At 40.5% G+C, this 20,657-nt stretch overlaps 2 protein-coding genes across 8 annotated transcripts in view; one reads left to right on the top strand and one right to left on the bottom strand.

Annotated features, from left to right (window-relative positions):
• Positions 1–13,708, bottom strand: part of LOC141374143 (uncharacterized) — a 26,016-nt gene extending 12,308 nt beyond the window's left edge. The window contains exons 1-2 of the mRNA XM_073900883.1: positions 13,609–13,708; positions 12,763–13,505 (exon numbers count right to left, since the gene is read on the bottom strand). Of these exons, the coding sequence (XP_073756984.1) occupies positions 12,763–13,505; positions 13,609–13,708 (843 nt within the window). The remainder of the gene's footprint in view (positions 1–12,762; positions 13,506–13,608) is intronic.
• The window catches only part of MDM2 (MDM2 proto-oncogene), a 25,343-nt gene continuing 17,467 nt past the window's right edge, over positions 12,782–20,657 (top strand). The window contains exons 1-4 of one of the 7 annotated variants that reach the window (XM_025882666.2): positions 12,782–12,914; positions 13,803–13,887; positions 16,817–16,891; positions 19,113–19,246. In XM_025882666.2, coding sequence (XP_025738451.1) covers positions 13,807–13,887; positions 16,817–16,891; positions 19,113–19,246 — 290 coding nt within the window. In that variant the 5' untranslated portion in view covers positions 12,782–12,914; positions 13,803–13,806. Of the gene's footprint in view, positions 12,915–12,942; positions 13,076–13,449; positions 13,653–13,802; positions 13,888–16,816; positions 16,892–17,557; positions 17,645–19,112; positions 19,247–20,657 lie in introns of those variants that run through there. The other 6 variants (XM_025882665.2, XM_025882667.2, XM_073900678.1 and 3 more) reach the window with 6 other exon arrangements.

The following is a 20,657-nucleotide window of genomic DNA, read 5'->3' as shown; positions in this document are numbered from 1 at the left end:
TTTTATCTTTTATTTTTATGGAGATATAGTTTATCAATTATGGGGCAACTATATATAACATTATGCAGGTGTAAGCTATACAGACGTATGGCTTTGATACACTTATGTGTTGTGGTATGATTACCCCCGTAGCCTTAACTAATGCCTCCATCACCTTGCATAATTTTCTTTTTTTTTTTTTGTGGTGAGAACATTTAAGATCTAGTCTCTTAGCAACTTTGATGTATATAATACAGTATTGTCAACGATAAATACAACGCGGTGCAGTTGATCCACAAAACTTATTCATCTTCTGACTGCAAGTTTTCACCCTTTGACCAACATCTCTCCAATTCCCCCACCCCTCAGCCTTACTTTTAAAAACAGACAAGAATTTATTTTTTAAAGATTTTATTTATTTGAGAGAGAAAGAGAAAGAGCAGAGGGGAGGAGCAGAGGGAGAGGGACAAGCAGACTCTGCACTGAGCACAGAGCCTGATGTGGGGCTTGATCCCAAGACCCTGAGATCATGACTTGAGCTGAAATCAAGAGTCAGCCACTCAAGTGACTGAGCCACTCAGGTGCCCCAACAATAGTTTATTTTTTAAAAATTATTCTTGGGGCCTGGCTGGCTCAGTCAGTAGAACATGCAACTCTTGATCCTGGGATTGTGAGTTCAAGCCCCACGTTGGGTGTAGAGTTTATTTAAAAAAAACAAAACAGGGCGCCTGGCTGGTTCAGATGGTTAAGCGTCTGCCTTCGGTTCAGGTCATGATCCCAGGGTCCTGGGATCGAGTCCCACATCGGGCTCCCTGCTCCTTGGGAGCCTGCTTCTCCCTCTGCTTCTCTCTCTCTCCCTCTGTCTGTCATGAATAAATAAATAAAATCTTTAAAAAAATTAAAAAAAAACAAATTATTGATTTTGTTCCTTTTTTATGTGGTATATTTGGGTTTATAACTTTAAAGTGCTGACACGTTTTTAAAGATGTATTTATTTATGAGAGAGGCAGGGAAGGAGCAGAGGGAAAGAGAAACTCAAGCCGACTCCCAGCTGAGCGTGGAGCCCTATGCGGGGCTCCATCTCAGGACCCCAGAAATTACTACCTGAGCCCAAACCAAGAGTCAGACATTTAACCGAATGCACCACCCAGGTGCTCCAAAAGTGCTGAAGTGATGAGGGCTGAAACATTTAGCCTTACCCAAATTTTTTTTTTTAAAGATTTTATTTATTTATTTGAGAGAGCGAGAATGAGAGAGAGAGAGCACATGGGGGGGGGAGGGTCAGAGGGAGAAGCAGACTCCCTGCTGAGCAGGAAGCCCAAATGTGGGACTCGATCCCGGGACTCCAGGATCATGACCTGAGCCAAAGGCAGTTGCTTAACCAACTGAGCCACCCAGGCGCCCTAGCCTTACCCAGATTTTTAATACTAACCACACTGCCTCTAAGTTTGAAAAACAAAATCACAGATTGTGGCATTTTCTGACCGTTAGAGGGAGCCACTACTTTCTAAATCTTAAACTATAGAGAAACTTCCTCTTCTGTCATCTTAAAACCAAGCCCTTTTGAAAGTATTTAAATTAAAATTTTAGCTCAGTAAATTCCCTTAAATAGAAAAAGATCCTAAGAGATAGAAAGAAATAAAATAGGTAGTCAATTGATTTACATTTAACATTCAGAAATGCTGCTTATTAGAATTTGAATTCATTTCCAGATTTTTCAGAGGTTTGAAGGGCCCCGCTGGGTTTATTAACAACACAATAGTCAGTTAGAAAACCAGAGAGGGAACTGCTTAAAAGGAAAGAGTGACTAATGGGGTCAGAGCCCTAAAATCCTGGTGACTTAGCAAATTGCAACACAAGGATTTTTTCCCCTAAAAAATAGGGAGGGGCGGTGCACCTGGGTGGCTCAGACGGTTAAGCAGCTGCCTTTGGCTTGGGTCATAATCTCAGGGTCCTGGGATCGAGCCCCAAGTCCCTCTCTCTCTGCCGCTCCCCTGCTTGTGCTCTCTCTCTCTCTCAAATAAATAAAATCTTAAAAAAGAAAAAAAATCTGTGCTGATTTCTCATGTTGGTCCCCGTCATTACTTCTCAGCCTATAATTGTGCTCACTCCTTCATTTCCTCCTCTAAAGATGAAGCTGCGGTTGCTAAATGTTTGAATCAAAAGATAGAGCCTGTGGTGGCAGAAGTCTGGGCCTTCTCACTCCTCTGTGGTTGTTTTTTTGTTTTTTTTCCTCGCTCTTGTTCTTTTTGTCTTCCTTTCCTATCATAGTATGGGTTTTTCTTAACCCTCTCCCCCACCCTTTTTTCCTTCTATCACTTCTACCTTACACCCACCCGTTAAAGCACTGCAGAGCACTTCTGCAAGTCAGGAATGTTAGTACAAACAAACAAGGCCCCAGTGGTCACTGCAAATATAATGTGAAGCGAATTCCTTTTTTAAATAAATGTAACATACAAGTTGTTCTAACTCATTAAAATAGATATGAGATGAAAATGGAAATTCTTAATATATAAAATTGGCAAACATTCAATTTGAATTTTCATAGAGACCTATAAATCCACATCTTTCTAAATTTAGTGTAGCCAAGGGATATGGGGAAACAAGTACTCTCTTCTATCGATTGCAAGACTGTAAATTGGCATAGCCTTTCTTTGACCCAGAGAATCTATGTGATCCCAAGGAAGGAGGAGTTGATCCCAAGGAAGCAAAGATGTGCATAAGGATTTTCGTCCAGGGAAGTTTATCATGACCCTATTGTTAATAGCAAAAAAATTGGAAAGCACCTAAATGTCTAAAAGTTCTTGGTCTGCTGATCTGTGTGATTCCCCAATCTTCTGGAAAGACCTAGAGTTTTTACTTTGTACTTGATACCTGACCCTTGGTTGAATGGGTAAGGACCCTGGAGGTCCGTGGACCTGTCTGGTTTTCTCTCATTTCTGAGTACAAACAGCTTAGTTTCACCACCGTTTTTAATCTGCTGCTTAGAACTTCCAACTACTTGCAATTAGAACCCCCTCTACCAGACTGGAGTCTGGTTAAATATGATAACTATGGTCTTTAAAAAAAATTATTATTATTGTATTCCCCAGAGCTTAGCATCATGATTAATAAGTTCTTAGCAAATTCTTATTGAATGACTGAATAAATGAATGAGGTATTTGTGATCTGCCTTGAATGTGATTGGCTCTACTTCATGCTGTAGGTCTGTATCCCTCTGCAGAAAGAAATCATTTACACAGTAATACAAGTCGGGCAGGGGGCAGTGACTATGATTCACAGCATTTAAAATGTTAACCTAACAAAACAACAGTGATGGTTTGGTGATCCATCCATTCAACAAATGGGCTGAATACCTTCTATGTACCGGGCACTATACAGCAGTAGAGATAAAACCACAGCATTAGAAATTCAGAAAATTATCTGGTTTGAGTTGTTTAAAGTCTCTTAAGGGACTGATGTGTAAGAGTATCAATGTCTCAATTCAGAAAAGTAGATATACCTGAAATACTCATTTCCTCTCTGTGGGCATCCCCTCCTTTTATGTCAAGGTACCTGTGAAACTAGATAGACTATCAGAAAAATTTTTAATTGGCATATCATCAGAAGTAAAGGAGTAGACTAATGTAGAGAGCTATTTCTTTTAAGCCATGGAAAGACCTAGAAAATTTTATGTTTTTCTCTAATGAATTATTTCCATGCCAGACAATCATGATCAAATTCTTACTATTTAATTCCATTTTTTACATAATTCCTGTATATAAATATAGCAGTCCTTTACTATATATTAATTTCAGAAGTCTCTAAGATAACTAAGTTACAGTTTTCATTTGCAGGACACATCCTGCTCACTTAGATAAGTCTGGGGTATTTGCCTAATTTCAGCCGCCTGTGTTAAGCCTTTACTTAGTTAGCGTGGGTTATTCCTGTAGATGGCTAGTTCATCCAAGTTAGGGTGATATGTACAATAAAATTGGAATGTCCTCTCATTGGGGGAGCTATTAAAATTTAGTAAATGGCATTGGGACTGCTGATCATTTGTTTGGATAAAAATAAAGTTATATTCTCTACCTAATAACCATTCACAAAAATATATTCTGGAGGGATTAAAGACCCAAACAAAGAAGAAAACTCTACATATATCGGAATAGACTATAGGAGAGTATGTTTATGACTTTGGGAAACTAGAAGTCATTCTAAACCAGAACCTAAATGCAAAACATGTAAAGGAATAGACTGATAAGTTTGACTCCACAAAAACTGATCAGTGCGAGGAGCCTGTCAAAGTTGTCTGCTACAAAAGGCGTCATCAGCGAAGTTACAAGACTGATAAGTGTAAATAACACCTACAACATGTTTAGGCAAAGTCAAAAAACAAGTGACAGATTAGGAGATAGTATTTACCATATGTATAGCACAAAACAGGTTAGCATTTAGATCTATAAAGCACTCCTACAAAAAGGGAAAACTCAGACCAATGGGAAAATGGAAACAAATAATAGGACAAGTTATTTATAGAAAAATAAATATAATTAGCCAATGAACATATGAATAGAAGCTGAACCTCACCAATTATCAAGAAAAAATTTTATATTTAGAACATTGGGTTAACAATTTTCAATCATTATATGCGCAAAAATTAAACACTAGTAAAATGTCTTGATGTGGGTGTGGGAAAGCATACACGCACATTGCTAATGGGAATATAAAATTGATACAGTCATGTAGAGGGGCAGTTAGGCAACACCGAGTAACAAAAATATCTATGCCATGAGCCAGCAATTCCAGCTACTAGTATCTGCTTTAGAAAAACATCGGCCCTTTGCATAAGAAAACATGTACAAACATGCCCATTGCAGCCTTCCTCATAGGGAAAAACTGGAAACACTGACTATGAATAGAACAATGGCTAACAAAGTGTACATTCAAACTACGTAATCAGGGTAGGAGGCCATTATGAGAATCCTATTGCAGTTGGTGCAGATCTGGATGGCTCTCCACCATGTCCAACTGGATAGAAAAGCAAGTTACGGATGTATTGTTGATGCCATTTTATACAAAAAGAAAATAAATGACACCACGGAATGAAATTACAGATTGCCTAAGGAACACATGTAGCGGTGTGTAAATATATGAAAGAAGGACTGAGAGAACACAAACTTAATTGATAAGCCTGGTTGCCTCTGGGACGATGAGGGACAGGGATGGGGCGGGCTGGAAGGGGATTTGTCCTTGTCCCCTTTTTAAAAGAATGTATGTGTTATTTATGTATTTCAATTTTATTTTAAAAAATTAAGTCGGTTTTATGGTGAATAACTGCTGAAGATGAAACATGTATGGTCCCTTTAAACATAGATGCATAAAATATCAAAATTTAAATATGTATACATTTATACATAGAAATTTATTTTTTAATTTTTTTATGTTTAACTTTTTTTTTAAAGATTTTATTTATTTATTTGTCAGAGAGAGAGAGCGCACAAGCAGAGAAAGCAGGAGGCAGAGGGAGAATCAGGCTCCCCGCTGAGCAAGGAGCCCGATGTGGGACTCGATCCCAGGACCCTGGGATCATGACCTGAGCCGAAGGCAGATGCTTAACGTGACTGAGCCACCCAGGCGTCCCTATGTTTAACTTTTAAAAAAATAGATTTTATTTATTTATTTGAGAGAGAGAGCACGAGCGAGAGAAAGCACCGGGGGTGGGGGGGGGCAGAGAGGGAGAAGCCGACACTGAGCAGGGACCCCGACTTCGGGCTCAAACTCAGGACCCTGAGATCATGACCTGAGTCAAAGGCAGACGCTTGACCCAGTGAGCCACCCAGGCGCCCCTATAAATAGATATTTAAATTTAAACACACATGTATATGCATATATAGCCTAACTGAAATCAAGAGAGATTTTCTTTTGTATCAGCAATAAAAAGGGAGCTCCCAAATCTAAGCAATAAGTGCTAGAGCCAAGGGGTTCACAGAGCAAGGGAATGGGATTAGATTTTATTAGTGGGGACTGGGATTTAACCTCTAGGTAGCAGCGTCAGAAGCTAACAGAATGTGGAGGAACCTGGTAGACAAAGGACATCAGGCTGGAAAGCAGAGTATGCGTGCAGGGTTGACAAAGCACAAACAGCACATGGCCAGGAGCACCCCTACCCCCCATACTAAAATACCAATTTAGAAAAGCAGAGGGTGAGGGAAATCTAAAAAACTGAACATTTCTTTCCCTTTCTTTTCCTTTCTATTCATCTTTTTTCTTTTTAAGATTTTATTTATTTGTTTATTTATTTATTTATTTATTTATTATTTATTTGAGAGAGAGCACAAGCAGGGGGAGGGGCAGAGGGAGTTGGAGAAGCAGGCTCCCTGCTGAGATGTGGGCCTCAATCCCAGGACCCTGAGATCATGACCTGAGCAGAAGGCAGATGCTTAACCAACTAAGCCACCCAGGCGCCCCTCTATCTATGTGGGTTTTTTTTAAGATTTTATTTTTAAGTAATCTCTGCACCCAATGTGGGGCTTGAACTTACAACCCCAAGATCAAGAGTCATATGCTCCATCAGCAGAGCCAGCCAGGCACCCTTATCCGTCTATTTTTTAAAACCAGAATACTTATTGCATGACTACCCATTGAAATCCTTAAGATAAACTGTTAAATACCATAAGCACCTATAAACAATTCTACTTAAAAGAGACTGGAAACTCTCTACATTGACTGTTTAAATGATCAGATCTAGCCAGATTTAAATAATATTGAACACTTAGTTTTCCTATTAAAATCCAAGTATAGCCTCAGCAATAATTGTAGGTAAAATTAAAATGTTATTTTTTTATTTGCCTGAGTTGTAGTGAGTTAAATGTGCAACCCCTCTGCTTAGTAAAAATCCATTACAATATGTATTGTTTATAGCTCTATTTCCCTCCATGTTTTCAGTGCCTGTTTGTTCCAGCCAAAGAGAGTAAGTTCACTATGCTGACAAGACTTATCAATGAGAGTGTCCTGAGCTATTTTTCGTTGAGCATGTACTGCAAGGCCAGTCATTTGTACTTCTTTTTCTTAACTTTCTGTCCTTTCTTTTGGGTTCTGGGGAACAGTTTGACCCAAAATGTCTGACATACTCTATGTAAGTGATAATGTTGGCTCACAATGAAGAAACAGACTATCATGACTTTAAAAGCAAAACCAAAACCAAGTGTTACAGTGACCTGAATTACAGGACTGACAAATAGAAGTTGGCTGTCCCCTTCTCGATCTAGCCACATGAGAAAAATTTGAAAACCCATTATGTCGAAGAGGCAGCTCCTCATCATGGAGAAGGCAGTGTCTTTTTTTAAGCACTTTGAAGATCAGTAGCAGAAACATCCTGATCCAGTTGTAGTTGTTAGTTTCAAACAACTCTGAGACTAGCAACAGCATAAAACTGAGTGGTCAGGCACCAAGGTCAGGAATTCTCTGACCCACTCAAAGCATCCACTGAGGATAGCAACCCCCACCCAACTTGCCTTGGGAGGAAAGCTTTAATGCCATCAAAGATTGCTCTACAGTCTTGCAAGACAATACTACTTTTGTGAGATTTTAATTTGAAGCTCATGCCAACATGTCATCCAAAAACACCCATCTCTGCCTAAGCTGTCAGATTTGCCAGTTCTGGGTTGTACCACAATTATTTGCTCAATACATAATCATATCAGTCATGAGCTTGAAATCCATAATTTTCTTTTTTTTTTTTTTAAAGATTTTATTTATTTGTTTGACACAGAGAGAGAGACAGCGAGAGAGGAAACACAAGCAGGGGGAGTGGGAGAGGGAGAAGCAGGCTTCCCGCTGAGCAGGGAGCCAGATGCGGGGCTTGATCCCAAGACCCTGGGATCATGACTTGAGCCGAAGGCAGACGCTTAAACAACTGAGCCACCCAGGCGTCCCCCCCTTTTTTAAAGATTTTATTTATTTGACAGAGAAAGAGAGAGCATAAGCAGCGGGAGCGTCAGGCAGAGGGAGAGGGAGAAGCAGGCTCCCGGTTGAGCAGGGAGCCCGATGTGGGGCTCGATCCCAGCACCCTGAGATCATGACCTGAGCTGAAGGCAGACGCTTAACCGACTGAGCCACCCACGCGCCCCAGAACTGCATAATTTTCTAGGGAAAATGTAAATGAACAAAACTGACTTCAGGAGAAATGAGAAATCTAAACACTAATCATTAAAGAAATTGAAATTTCTTTAGTAGTCAAAAATTTCTAATACCAAAAGACATATCCAAGCCTTACTCATTTCATAGACCAGTTTTTTCAAGTCTTTAATGAACAGGTAATTCCAGTCTTATATGAGCTGTTTCAGAGAATAGAAAAAAACTACTCAACTCATAAAACCATTAAAACCTTAATATCAAGAGTATATAAATTACTGTGTTCTGGGGCGCCTGGGTGGCTCAGTCATTAAGCGTCTGCCTTCGGCTCAGGTCATGATCCCGGGGTCCTGGGATGGAGCCCCGCATTGGGCTCCCTGCTCCGCAAGAAGCCTGCTTCTCCCTCTCCCTCTCCCCCTGCTTGTGTTCCCTCTCTCGCTGTGTCTCTCTCTGTCAAATAAATAAATAAAATCTTTAAAAAAAAAAAAAGGGTGTATGAGGAAAGAACAATAGAGACCAATCTCAAAAACCTAGACCAAAAAAATCCAAATTTAAAATATCAGTATAGGGGCGCCTGGGTGGCTCAGTTGGTTTTTGACTTAGGTCATGATCCTGGGGTCCTGGGATGGAGCCTCACGTTGGGCTCCCTCCTCAGTGGGGGTCTGCTTCTCCCTCTCCCTCTGCTTCTCCCCCTGCTTGTGCTCTCTCGCTTGTGTGCTTTGTCTCTCTCAAAATAAATAAAAATCTTAAAAAAAAGTTTCTTATTGGAGTTTTACTGCAATCAAATGTATTCTGTTGAGTGCACTATGTAATCCCTGTTTTTACTGGGAGGCAGTTTCCCTCAATGACATCTCAATCCAACTTCATCATTGTTCAGTTCTTTTAGTTATTAAAACAGTCTCATTTCAGTTATGAAGACTCCTTCATTTTGAAACTTCAATTCATATTTGGTTCAAGATTTTCCTTCCTCATGCCCTAGACCAGGCTAAATTTGTGGCTCTGGTGACCTGGAACTGGAAATGGGGATGTGGGGCACGGATCTGTCACATCCCATACCCTCTTCCCCATTCTTACCACCGGTATGCAGAATTCCAGAACTGACCCTCAACGATCCTTACCCTGTATAATCCTCTCCCGTTTGAGTGTGTGTAGAACCTGGTGAATATGATGAGTTATTATGCCCATGATTATGCTATATTACATGGCAAAAGGGAGTTTATCTGAGTTGGCCTTTTCTAATCACAAAAGCCTTTGGCCAGTTGCAGAGGAGTAAGTCAGAGATTTGAAGTATAAGGGAGGAACTCAACACACTTGCTCGCTTGAAGATGAAGGGGGCTATGTGCTAAGGAATGTAGGTAGACTTTGGGAGCTGAGAGGGGGCCCCCATTGACAGCAAGGAAAAGGGGGTCACAGTTCTACAATTACCAGGAACTGAATTTGGACAACAATCTGAATGAATGAGCTAGAAAGCAGGTTTTTCTCTAAAACCTCCAGATAAGAACCCAAGTTGGCCAATCTTCATTTTGACCTTGTTGAGAACTGGAGCAGAGAAACCCAGTCGAGCTTACTTGGACTTCTGACACATAGAACTATGAGCCAATATATTTGTATTGCTTTAAGCCACTACATTTGTGGTAATTCATTACACAGCAATAGAAAACTACTACATTACTCCTTTGGCATTGATGGGGGGAAAGAGGAGGAGGGCGAAAATGATCTTTCCTTACATGATTGCCCTTAAAATTTGTTGCACTTTTATTAGTTGGACATATTCATGTTTTCTTTATATGAAAAATACCAGCTAGACAATGGAGACATTTCTGTCCCCTTTCTGTTGGTTGTCTTGGCCTCTCTGTTTAATGCAAATTGGGTATCAGTTCCCTCCAGGTGGCAGGTATCCAAAAGCTAGTTCTCCCAAGGGTCTTATGGCCCAGTCCTGGCAGGAAGTTGGACAGGGAGAATCGAATGAAGCTCAACTCTTTATGCCCCAACTCAGTACATTCCACCAATGGACATCCTATAGTGTCTGGTGCTGCCAGGGTTCTCTTACCACGGCAGTGGCCATCTTGGGGGGCTACCAGCAAAACTCCTTATACCCCTGCCATCTTTTTCAGGGACCGCTGACCTGTGAGAAACTCCAGAAACCCTTCCACACCAAAGCAGGGGGTACTACGCAACCTCATCATGTCTCTTCTGCCAGTTGAGTGGCTCAGCAACGTTCAGACAAGATGTAGTCACAAGTCTCAGATATAATTAGGGGGCAGGTAGGTGAGGTTATAAATCCTTCATTCCTCCAGAAGGTAACCTGTTTTGCTCCTGGTTCTCCCTTAAAACTGTCAATGCTAAAAGTCATCAAACCGGTTGAGCCTGTATTACCCTGTGGGAACCAGAATCCCAGGTCAAGAACGCCACCTTATCTGAACTTAGCCTTGGAGAATTGAGTAACTGTTCTCAATAGGACAATATCTCCACTTAAATCCTGAGATATTTGGTAACCTCTAAGGACAGGATAAGCTATCAGTTATGCTCCATATCATCCTGTTACACTATTCCTGTTGCAAATTCAGTTCATCAGTATCTAAAAAAAAAGACCCATTATAACTAAGTAGAGTCTGAGTAAATACAAGGATGGATCAATATTAGAAAATCTATCACTGCAGTCTTAACATATTAACAGATTAAGGAGAAAAGCCACATGATCATCTTCAGATACATAAAGAGGTATTAGATAAAACTGAACACTTATTCATATTTTTTTAAAGAAGGCATTTTTAAAAACTATTTTATTTATTTGTCAGCGAGAAAGAGAGGAGACAGAGGGAGAAGGAGAAAATCTCAAGCAGACTCCCCCCTGAGCGCAGAGCCCAACTCAGGGCTCGATCCCCTGACCCAAGATCATGTGCGGAGCTAAAACCAAGAGCAGGTTGCTCAACCAACTGAGCCACCCAGGTGCCCCTGCATTTTTTTCTTAATGGTAAAGTCACAAACAATAGGAACAGCTTTTCGAGTGAGAAGATTCAGTGTGATTTCTCATCCCTCATTTTCTTTGACTCCTGCAGTATTCAGTATCATTATTTGACTCACCATTTCTGGGACACCGTCTTTGGGACACCATTATATGGCCTGTGTTGGGTGGCTTTCTGGCCAGTCCTCTCATTCTTTGCTGTTTCTACCCCTGCTGCCTTATCCCAGTCCAGTCTCTTCTCTCCTTTGAGGAACTCATCAGTTCTTACATGTTGAGCCAGTAATCCCCCTCAAAAGCTCTGTCTTTAGCCTGAGCTTCAGTTCCACATTTTCTACCACTGAACTCTTTGCTCTGTGATGCATCATTCAAAACAACCAGGCAACTTTTCATTTCCTCCAGACTTTTTTGTCAGTGGTATCCTCATTCACTTTGGGTGGAAATTCAGAGTCAGGCTGGTAGGTTCTATGACAGCAGGGAGTATGACTATCTTGTTCACTACCTGTGGCCTTGGGTAGTGCTTGTTACACATGGTAAGTTTTTAATACTAATTCCTTGAAAGACAGAATCCTTGCCTCATCCGCCTCTCTCCCCAACACCTTAAATCCTATCACTTCTTCCCTCATTTCTGTTCTTCTCTTGTATTTTCTCCATCTCTTGAGATTTTCTTTTATCCTGTGTCAAGCACACAGTTTCACAACCAGAAACCTTACTATATTTGATATGATAAAGATGAGATTTTTTTAAAAGCCAAACTAAATCCCTGAAGATAATAATGTTAACAGTTAAATCAATTGAATGACCAGTATGTTTAAGAAAGATTCCTTTTTATAGGCTAGGGAGTGGGAGTGGGGAAAGTTATAACTTTATATAAAAAAAAGAAAGTCCCTATAAAAAAGGAACTAATTGCTTTCTGTGCTTTTGTGTTGAGCCACCTCAATTTTTACGTCTTCATTTTTTAAATTGCCACGCCTATGGGCCAAAAGGGGCAAGGTGAGTCTTTCAGTATAGTTCCTAATATATAAATATATATTCTTAATGAGAATGAATGTTATATAAACAAACCCAAACATTCTAAAAGCATAAAGTGAAAACCGTTCTTTATCGCCCCAGCCACCTCCCATCACGGTACCCACAAGTCTTCTATTTCTCCAACTAGAACATTTGTATGCATCGTGTACAAGTCTATATTGTGGTAGTTTTAATCATACTTTTTTTTTAAACAAGTCTTGAAATAACTCATCTGTATACAACTCCCGTAGCCGGCAGTGTGGCCTTAATATATCGCACAGCTGTTAATTTTGGTTTCATTTTTGGTAGCTGCACTTAGATATGCCTGGTGCCTGCAGTTTCCACCGCGGTCGGGAGTTGTAAACACAGGGCATACAGAAATAGCACAACGGATAAAGAAGACCCCAGGGCCGCGGCGGCGGCCTGGGCCGAGCCCCACCCCGGGGAAACTGGCGGCCCAGCCCGGCCGGTCGCGCAAGCGCCCCACACCCACTCCCGCCCTGCAGAGGCTGCACGCCCAGGTTGCGCGCGCCGCGCTCCCGGGCCGCCCCCTTCGCGGAGGCGGCCGACCCAACCCCCTCCCCCCATTGGCGGACGTGGTGGGGCTGGAGCGCGCGCGCGCGCGTATACGCCCGGATGAGCCGCGGCTTCCGGCGCGCTCCCCTCGAACAGCCGGGGGCGCGCATCGGGCGTACCTCGGCTGGTTCGGCTCCTACTGGGGCCTCTGCGGCCCTGTGTGGCTGGAAGGAAAATGGAGCAAGAGCCCGAGCCCCAGCGGCAGCCCTAACCCCTCTGACCGAGGTCCTGCCGCTTTCGCCGCCGGGAGCTTCCTTCTTCTCCCGACCTGGTGCGTTCGAGCGCCCCAGTGGCCTGGGCCCTGCGAGTGGAATGGTCGCCGAGGCCCAGGGCGTCGGGGTTCTGCGCGCCCAGTGAAGGGAACTGGGGGGTCTCGAGGGTCTCCGCTCCCCCCAACTCCAGGCGCGGACAACCCCGCTTGGTGAAGAGCAGGTACCCGCCGGGAAGCGCGTGGGCAGTTCTGGGTTTATTTTGTGACTTGGGTCTCCCAGCTCGTTGTCCTTTGCAGCCTCTTCCCCGCCCGCAGCCTTTGTGCATTTGGTGGTGGGGGGGCGCGGGGCACGTGGGTTTGTGGAGGTTTTTGTTGGTAGGACGCGAGGTTGTGGCCCCTGGGGAGGAGGGCGGGGTTTCGGGCCGGGGAGCCTGGCCCGCGGAGGCCACGGGGCTCCGCGGGTGGTCGGGGTAAAGGTCACGTGGGCGGGGGGTGTTGTGCTGCGCTGTGGTCTGCAGTCTCCCGGCTTGGGGTCCGGATAATGACAGGTGCCTGCGTGAACCCGGCGCCGTGTCTGGGCGAGTTTGGGCTGGTTCTGTGGGCAAGTTGACTCAGCTTTTCCCTTTGGGCTGGTCAAGTTCGGACACGTTCCTAGGAGGCAATAAAAGGAGCTAAGTCCTGACTTGTCTCCAGCTGGGGCTATTTAAACCATGCTTTTTCCCAGCTGTATTCATTGGCGATTAGAGATAGGTACCTGTGGTCAGCGACGTAGAGCACTTACTCTCTACACTGATCCAGGTAAGGACCTGCTTGCTACTGGCTTTAGTTTTAATAAAGACAGTATTTAAGGGCATTATTTATATCCTTTCCATATGACTCTGGTTTTTTTCACAGATGTTTCATTATTTCAAGTTTTTATCTTGTGTGTTTCTTTTTCCCCACTCGTAGGCAAATGTGCAATACCAACATGTCTGTGTCTACTGATGGTGCTGTAAGCACCTCACAGATTCCAGCTTCGGAACAAGAGACCCTGGTTGGTATTTTTGTCTCAAGTGTAACTTTTAAGAATATTTTATGAGGTGATCTACTAAATTCCATAGACCCCATTTATAGCATGGTTCTCTAAGTGAAATTGTATGTACACAGCTTAAATTCTGCCATTTATGCCAGGCATAAATGTAAAAGCTGACTGTAAGAATCGGTACTTATTTTCTTAGTCCTTTATCACCCTGGATTTAATACTAAGTTCCACTAACATTCTTAAGCATGGATGCTGAAGTTATGTTTGTTATTGACCGATTTTTTTTTCTATTTTGACTTGTCAGTATTTAACTTTTTAGATGGTTTCTAAAAGTCACAAAAGTAATTCATGCTTGTAAAGATTTGAGGCATTACAGAAATGTAAAAAGTGGAAGCTGAAAATTCTAGTCTTCTCTTTTGACCATGTTTCCTTTTAGATTTTTTCTGTGTGTGTACCCACATATACATGTGCAAATTTTAATCTGTTACTGTCTTGTTTTGTTCTGCTAAGACAGGTGTGCAAATTCCATCCATGTCAATACATCTATAGAATTCTGTTTAAGGGCTGCAAAGCGTTCCAAAGCATTAGTGTACCTTTTTAGAAATTTATGCCTCTGCTATAGGTTTTTTTGGATAGGTTTTTTTAAAAATTGCCTTTAGTTTTTGATTATTACAAATAGTGCTGCTTTGTACTTGTATCCTGTGTTATGTGACTCCTTCTATAAGATTTTGTATACAGAACTCCTGGGTCCTAAACTATACATATTTTTGATTGCTATTCATAACTTGCTAACAGAAGATTGTGGCAGTTTTCATCTCTGCCAACACTGCATGTTATCACTTTTTATTATTTTGCTATTTTTGTGGTAGAAGGGTCTGTATCATTGTTTAAATTTGTATTTCCCTGATCTCTCTTGAGAATGGGCATCTTGTCATTTGTTAAATCATTTATTTGTTCTGGGATTTGCTTGGTCTTATCTCTCCACTCTTCCTTTAGGTTTACTGTGTTTTTCTTAATTTGTAGTACTCTGGTTTCAAATTTATGTAACTTTTATCATTTACAAAGGTTGCATTTAGTTTTGTTGTCTTTTTCCTATTGAGAATGTTTTTATGAAGTCAAATTTATTGACTTGTTGGTTTTTGCATTTCATATCATGCTTTGGAAGAACTCTCCCATCCCAAGATTATACAGATACAGTCCTATATTTTCTGGTAGTGTTTTTAGTTTTCACATCTAGATCTTTGGAATTTATCTTTTTGTTATTAAATGTAAGATTAAGAATGGTATTGTCTTTTATAGTCTTCTTATTGCATGTCTTTTAGGTCTTAATAAAAAACTGATGACTTTCCATTGCAGATTTTTATTTTGAGTTCTATGTAGTTTGAAGTTAATATGCATAAAATTTTAGGAGGGAAAAAAGTAATTTTTTATCTTTCAAGAGAGAGTTCATTCTTTAAGTAGCCTGAAAGTAAAGTGTATATGTAAGCACACACTCAAAAAAGTGTGATCAGAACAATTAATGATTCAGTACCACACTTGTGTATTTTAAGTTTTTTGTTTATTATTATTATTTTAAAAGATTTTATTTGAGAGAGAGAAAGAGTACGAGCAGGGGGAGGGTGCAGAGGCAGAGGGAGAAGCAGACTCCCCACTGAACAGGGAGCCCCATGTGGGACTCGATCCCAGGACCCTGGGATCATGACCTGAGCTGATGAAGGCAGACGCTTAACCGACTGAGCTACCCAGGCACCCAGTTTTTTGGTGATTAAAGAATATTCTGTTGATTAGCTGGAAACAGGCAATTTTCTTAAATCTAGTTTTGAGAGTTAGATTCCAAACTGAGATGCTGTTAGATTTCAAAGTTAGGCAAAGGACAGGAGTATATTGAAGAGAGGCACAGAGGCATCAGTCTGTGTGGAGGTGGCAAGCTATAAAGACGCTTGAGTTTTAAAGATTTTGATACAGCAAGAGGGAGAAAGAGTATATTCTATCCCTGCCTCCTTGCCAGTTATTTTCTCAATACCACTTGGAAAACCTCTAGATCAGGGTCAGGCACACTATAGCCTGTGGGCCATATTTGGCCTCTTTGTAAAGTTTTATTGAAATGTAGCCATGGCCTTTGGTTTACATATCTGTACTTCTGAGTCAGACCATCTGGCAGGAAAAGCTTAAAATATTTACTATCTGGCTCTTTATAGAAAAAATTGACCTTTGCTCAAGTTGGTGGGTTCCTTGAATACAGCTCATGTTTTATTTATCATCCCCCCCCTCGCCCCCACACCTAGCACTGTCTGGTGCATGGTAGAAGCTCAATAAGTGTTTGTCAGTAGATATTTGAAATGTAGGCCCACTAAGAGGTAACATGATAGAGTAGGAAGAAAATGATGGTTTGTAGTTGAGGGTTGTGAATTGCATTCTCAGATCTGCTCTTAAATTATCCTTGTTATTTAAGTCCTCCAGCCTTCGGGAGCCTAACGTGGAAAGAAAAGATTGGGAAACAGAGCTAAAGACTTACTCTCTTTTCTTGGATTTTGCAATTTAGTTTATGGTAATCTCATTGGAGTATTCCATTTCTAGTTAAGTTTGTAAGGTAGTAAGCAGATAATAGAAATAACTGGAGGAAAAAATAATTTTCACTGCCTTGGCATGGATACTGTGTTTGATTGCAACTGATGATACTTGAGGAATCTGTGATTATTTGTATAGTAATGAAATCTCAGCATTTTTTTCCAAATTGACTTGACAGTCTGTGATACTCAGTTTCTATAGTCGGATACAATTAGTGAAAACATTATGACTTAGTTTTTTAGTTCTAACCTTGTGAGATTGTCAAATATAACGTCTGCTACCTTTATTGAAATTCTTCATGGACATCTTGCTGTGAGGCTTATAGTTCTGGAATAATTTTGGAAGTATAATAGCAGCTTTTTGTTCTTTGTAGGTTAGACCAAAGCCTTTGCTTTTGAAGTTGTTAAAGTCTGTCGGTGCACAAAAAGACACTTATACTATGAAAGAGGTAAGCTAAATTAAGAGTTAACAAAATAACTCAAGTCTTGCTAGTTACATGTAGCCATGGGGAGAAATTGGCCATATAGAGGGATTTTTCAGTAAGCAGCAATATTAAGTGTTGTGGTCCTTTGGACTATAATTTGAAGCTGAAATTCTAATTATACTTGAATATCATTTCTCAGCTAGGAACTCTGAGACAGAGGGAGGCTCTGTAGGGGTTCTTAGCATTTTTGTGCTGTGGACCCACTTGGCAGACTGGTAAAGTCTTCTCAGAATCCTGTTTCTAAATGCATGAACCAAAATGTATAGGATTACAAAGGAAACAAATTATGTAAGATAGTTTTCAAAATACTAAACACGTTTGTGATATATGTGCTTTTTTGAGTGTGTTTTTTTATTAACACATTAAATAATAAGATTTAGCAGCAGATCTAATAAATGTAATTTCAAAGTAGTGAGGAGTACAGTTACTATTTTGAGATGTTTACACCATAGTATGATATGAAAACACTTGTGATTTTTATTGGTGACAGAAATCACAGATATTACTAATACTTTGTGGTTTGTTGCCTATATTCATAATTGAAGGAAAAGCTAAATTTCAGTTAAAAGTGAAAATATAGAAATTTTTTTTTCCCATCCAAATTAATGGACCCCCTGAATTCTATCCAAGGACTTCTTGGGCATCCATGGATCCCAGGTTAAGAACTTCTGCACTAGAGATACATGAGTACAGTATACTGATCTTTCTGGGATAGAGGTGAGCTGATTCATGAACATGTTCTATTTAATGGATACATTTCAATGTAATGTTCTCTAGCTTTAAATTTGTGCACAGAAGCATGATTTTCAGTGAGAGATTGGGCCATCTTAGGCAAAATTTCATTGTGAATGAAATGTGCCTTTTCCCCATCTCTCCCACTTAGTTTATGGGGCCCAGATTGTTTAAAACACCGAAGTAACTTATCTACATCAGGTTAGTGGGTCAGGAAGAGACCCTTAACCATTTTCCTTTTCAGCCACACTTTATAAACTTCATTATGGGATGTTTGGTAGGAGTGTAGGTTCTCTTCTTCCTTTCCCACTGTCAACTTATCTTCAATCCATAGTCACCAGGGAATATTCCTTTAAGTCTTAGGCCTTCTTAACCACTTAAGTCTACAGACAGTAGGGGAGCTTGCAAGGGGGTGTCGAGGTTAAGGATGTTTCCGAGGTTAAGGATGTATTTAGGGCTGTTAATTTGGGTTTGACCTCATTATCATCATGTAATTGGTTAAGGAAACAAAAAGGTATGCATTTAGTAGTAGAAATAAGGAGAAAATTGATCGGGCCATTATAGAGGTATAGAATGCCTATGCTAAACCATGTAACAGTAATATATATATTTATTGTCTGAGTTTTCAGTTGCAGGATCTTTGTTCTGGGGCATATGGGAGAGTGATGACAGCTAGTATGGGGTAGTAGAAAAAAACACTGGACTAGGAGTCAGAAGACCAGGTCCCATTTCCTTATCTTTAATACAGTGAAAACAATTCTATGAAATATCAGGGAATGAGGCAGTACTTGTAAAAGTACATTTAAACTGTAAAAAAATTCATACATATTTAAGTGGTTAATAGGTTTGTATGTGGATATCTTAAGATGTATCACCTCTTTGTCTTAATGGAGCATACAGTAACTATATGCATGATTCAGGGTCACTAGTTTGATTATTGTTGCATAGATTATATTGATATCTTCAAGAGTTTATTTTACTCACTGATTCTTCCAAACTGTTGTGTACATATAATTGGTTACTTTCCTGTGGTCCTCATCCATGATGACCTCATAGACTGTTGAGATGTATGGTGTTTGGGCCTATTTATTATTTACTAAATGACTCCAGGTCACTGCTGTATTTTAGTTTGCAACTTTTTATTGCTCTCAATGGTTTTGCATTTTGCTGCCTTTTCCCTTCTTCCTAGTATGTAGTACCTAGATATCTGGGCAGAGTTAAAGTCTGTTACATACACACACTTATTTAAGTAAATTGGAAAAGCAGTGTCTAATCCCATCAAATTAAAAGGAAAAGATTTAAAAGCTTTAAGAGTACAGAATGGTTGTTATTCTAGACAGTTACGGGTATGGTTGCAGGTTGTTTAAGCATCTTTAGATAAATGAGATATTGAATGTATTTGAAACTAACATTTAATTTTCTTTAATGCTCAGAAATCCTATTTCTATTTCAGGTTATATTTTATCTTGGCCAATATATTATGACTAAACGATTATACGATGAGAAGCAACAGCATATTGTGTATTGTTCCAATGATCTTCTAGGGGATTTGTTTGGAGTGCCAAGCTTCTCTGTGAAAGAGCACAGGTAAATTCTTCAGCTCCACTGTAAAAAGCCAGCTGGACAGACATTTCAGTTTACCTCCATCTTCACTGCCTTTTGTCAGAGAAAAATTGTTGCTGTATATATAAAAGCTGCAGAAATTTAATTTCTTAGTAATAATAGCATATCGCTTGAGAACCTGAGTTCTGGAATCTTATAAACCCGGGTTTGAGACCTACCTAGCTCAGTCATTTACTAGCTGTGTGACTAGGTAAATTGATTTATCCTAAGCCTCAGTTTACCCTACTTGTAGGGATAATATAAATACCTCATGTGGAGGTTATGAAGAGATAGTGTGTAAGAAGCAGTGTTTGACACATAGAAATCATTTAAATGTTAGTCACTGGGGCACGTCGGTGGCTCAGTTGGTTAAGTATCTCACTTTGGCTCAGGTCATGATTTCAGGATCCTGGGATGGAGCCCTGAGTCGGGCTCCCTGCTCAGCAGGGAGCTTGCTTCTCCCTCTCCCTGCTTGTGCATGCGCTCTCTCATATAAATGAATAAAATCTTAAAAAAAAAAAAAAATTGGGACGCCTGGGTGGCTCACAGTTAAGCATCTGCCTTTGGCTCGGGTCATGGTCTCAGGGTCCTGGGATCTAGTCCCACATCAGGCTCCTTACTCAGCGGGGAGCCTGCTTCTCCCTCTGCCAGCTGCTTCCCCTGCTTGTATGTGCATGCGCACTTGCGCTCTCTCTGACAAGTAAATCTTTAAAAATAAATGTTTGTCACAGTTACTATATATTAAAAAAAATTATTGCAGTTACTTTCAAAGACAGTCTTTAGATCACACTGTGGTAAAGGCTTAAGTTTGAGCCTTACTTTGGAGATTTTGTCATATACCATTACAGCACTTAATCAGCTGAATTTAACCCAGATGACATTTCTAGAATAACTCTACTGGAAACTGAAGACTTTTTTCAATCTTTCTTTCCTTACATTTGGAATTCCTTTTCCCATTTGGTTTAGCACAGTCTGTGTGGAGCTTAGCATGCATGTGTATCTTAATAAATGGAATGAATACTTTTCACCTGAAACAATTAACTAGATTCTAGTATTTAATGTTCAATAATGCTATAGCTAAAAAGATAGTAATTAAATGGAATATTTACAACTTTAAACAATTTTATTATATAAGCATAACGTATATTATTGGGCAATAGGAAAAGACAGAAAGCTAAGAATAGAAAAAAAAGACTATAGTTTGTCATTGAATGGTAATTTTTAAAAATATTTACTTATTTTGAGAGAGAGAACATGAGCAGAGGGGAGGGGCAGAGGGAGAGGAAGAAGCAGGCTCCCCCACTGAGCAGGGAGCCTGATGTAGGACTCGATCCCAGGACCCTGGGATCATGACCTGAGCTGAAGGCAGACACTTAACTGACTCAGCCACCCAGGT

The sequence above is a fragment of the Callorhinus ursinus genome, unplaced genomic scaffold (assembly GCF_003265705.2).
Source record: "Callorhinus ursinus isolate GAN/ISIS: 27379988/994484 unplaced genomic scaffold, GSC_fseal_2.0 scaffold14, whole genome shotgun sequence".
Classification (NCBI taxonomy): Eukaryota; Metazoa; Chordata; class Mammalia; order Carnivora; family Otariidae; genus Callorhinus; species Callorhinus ursinus.
The sequence above is the reverse complement of the archived record's forward strand: the minus strand, read 5'-3'. Positions and strand labels throughout refer to the sequence as shown.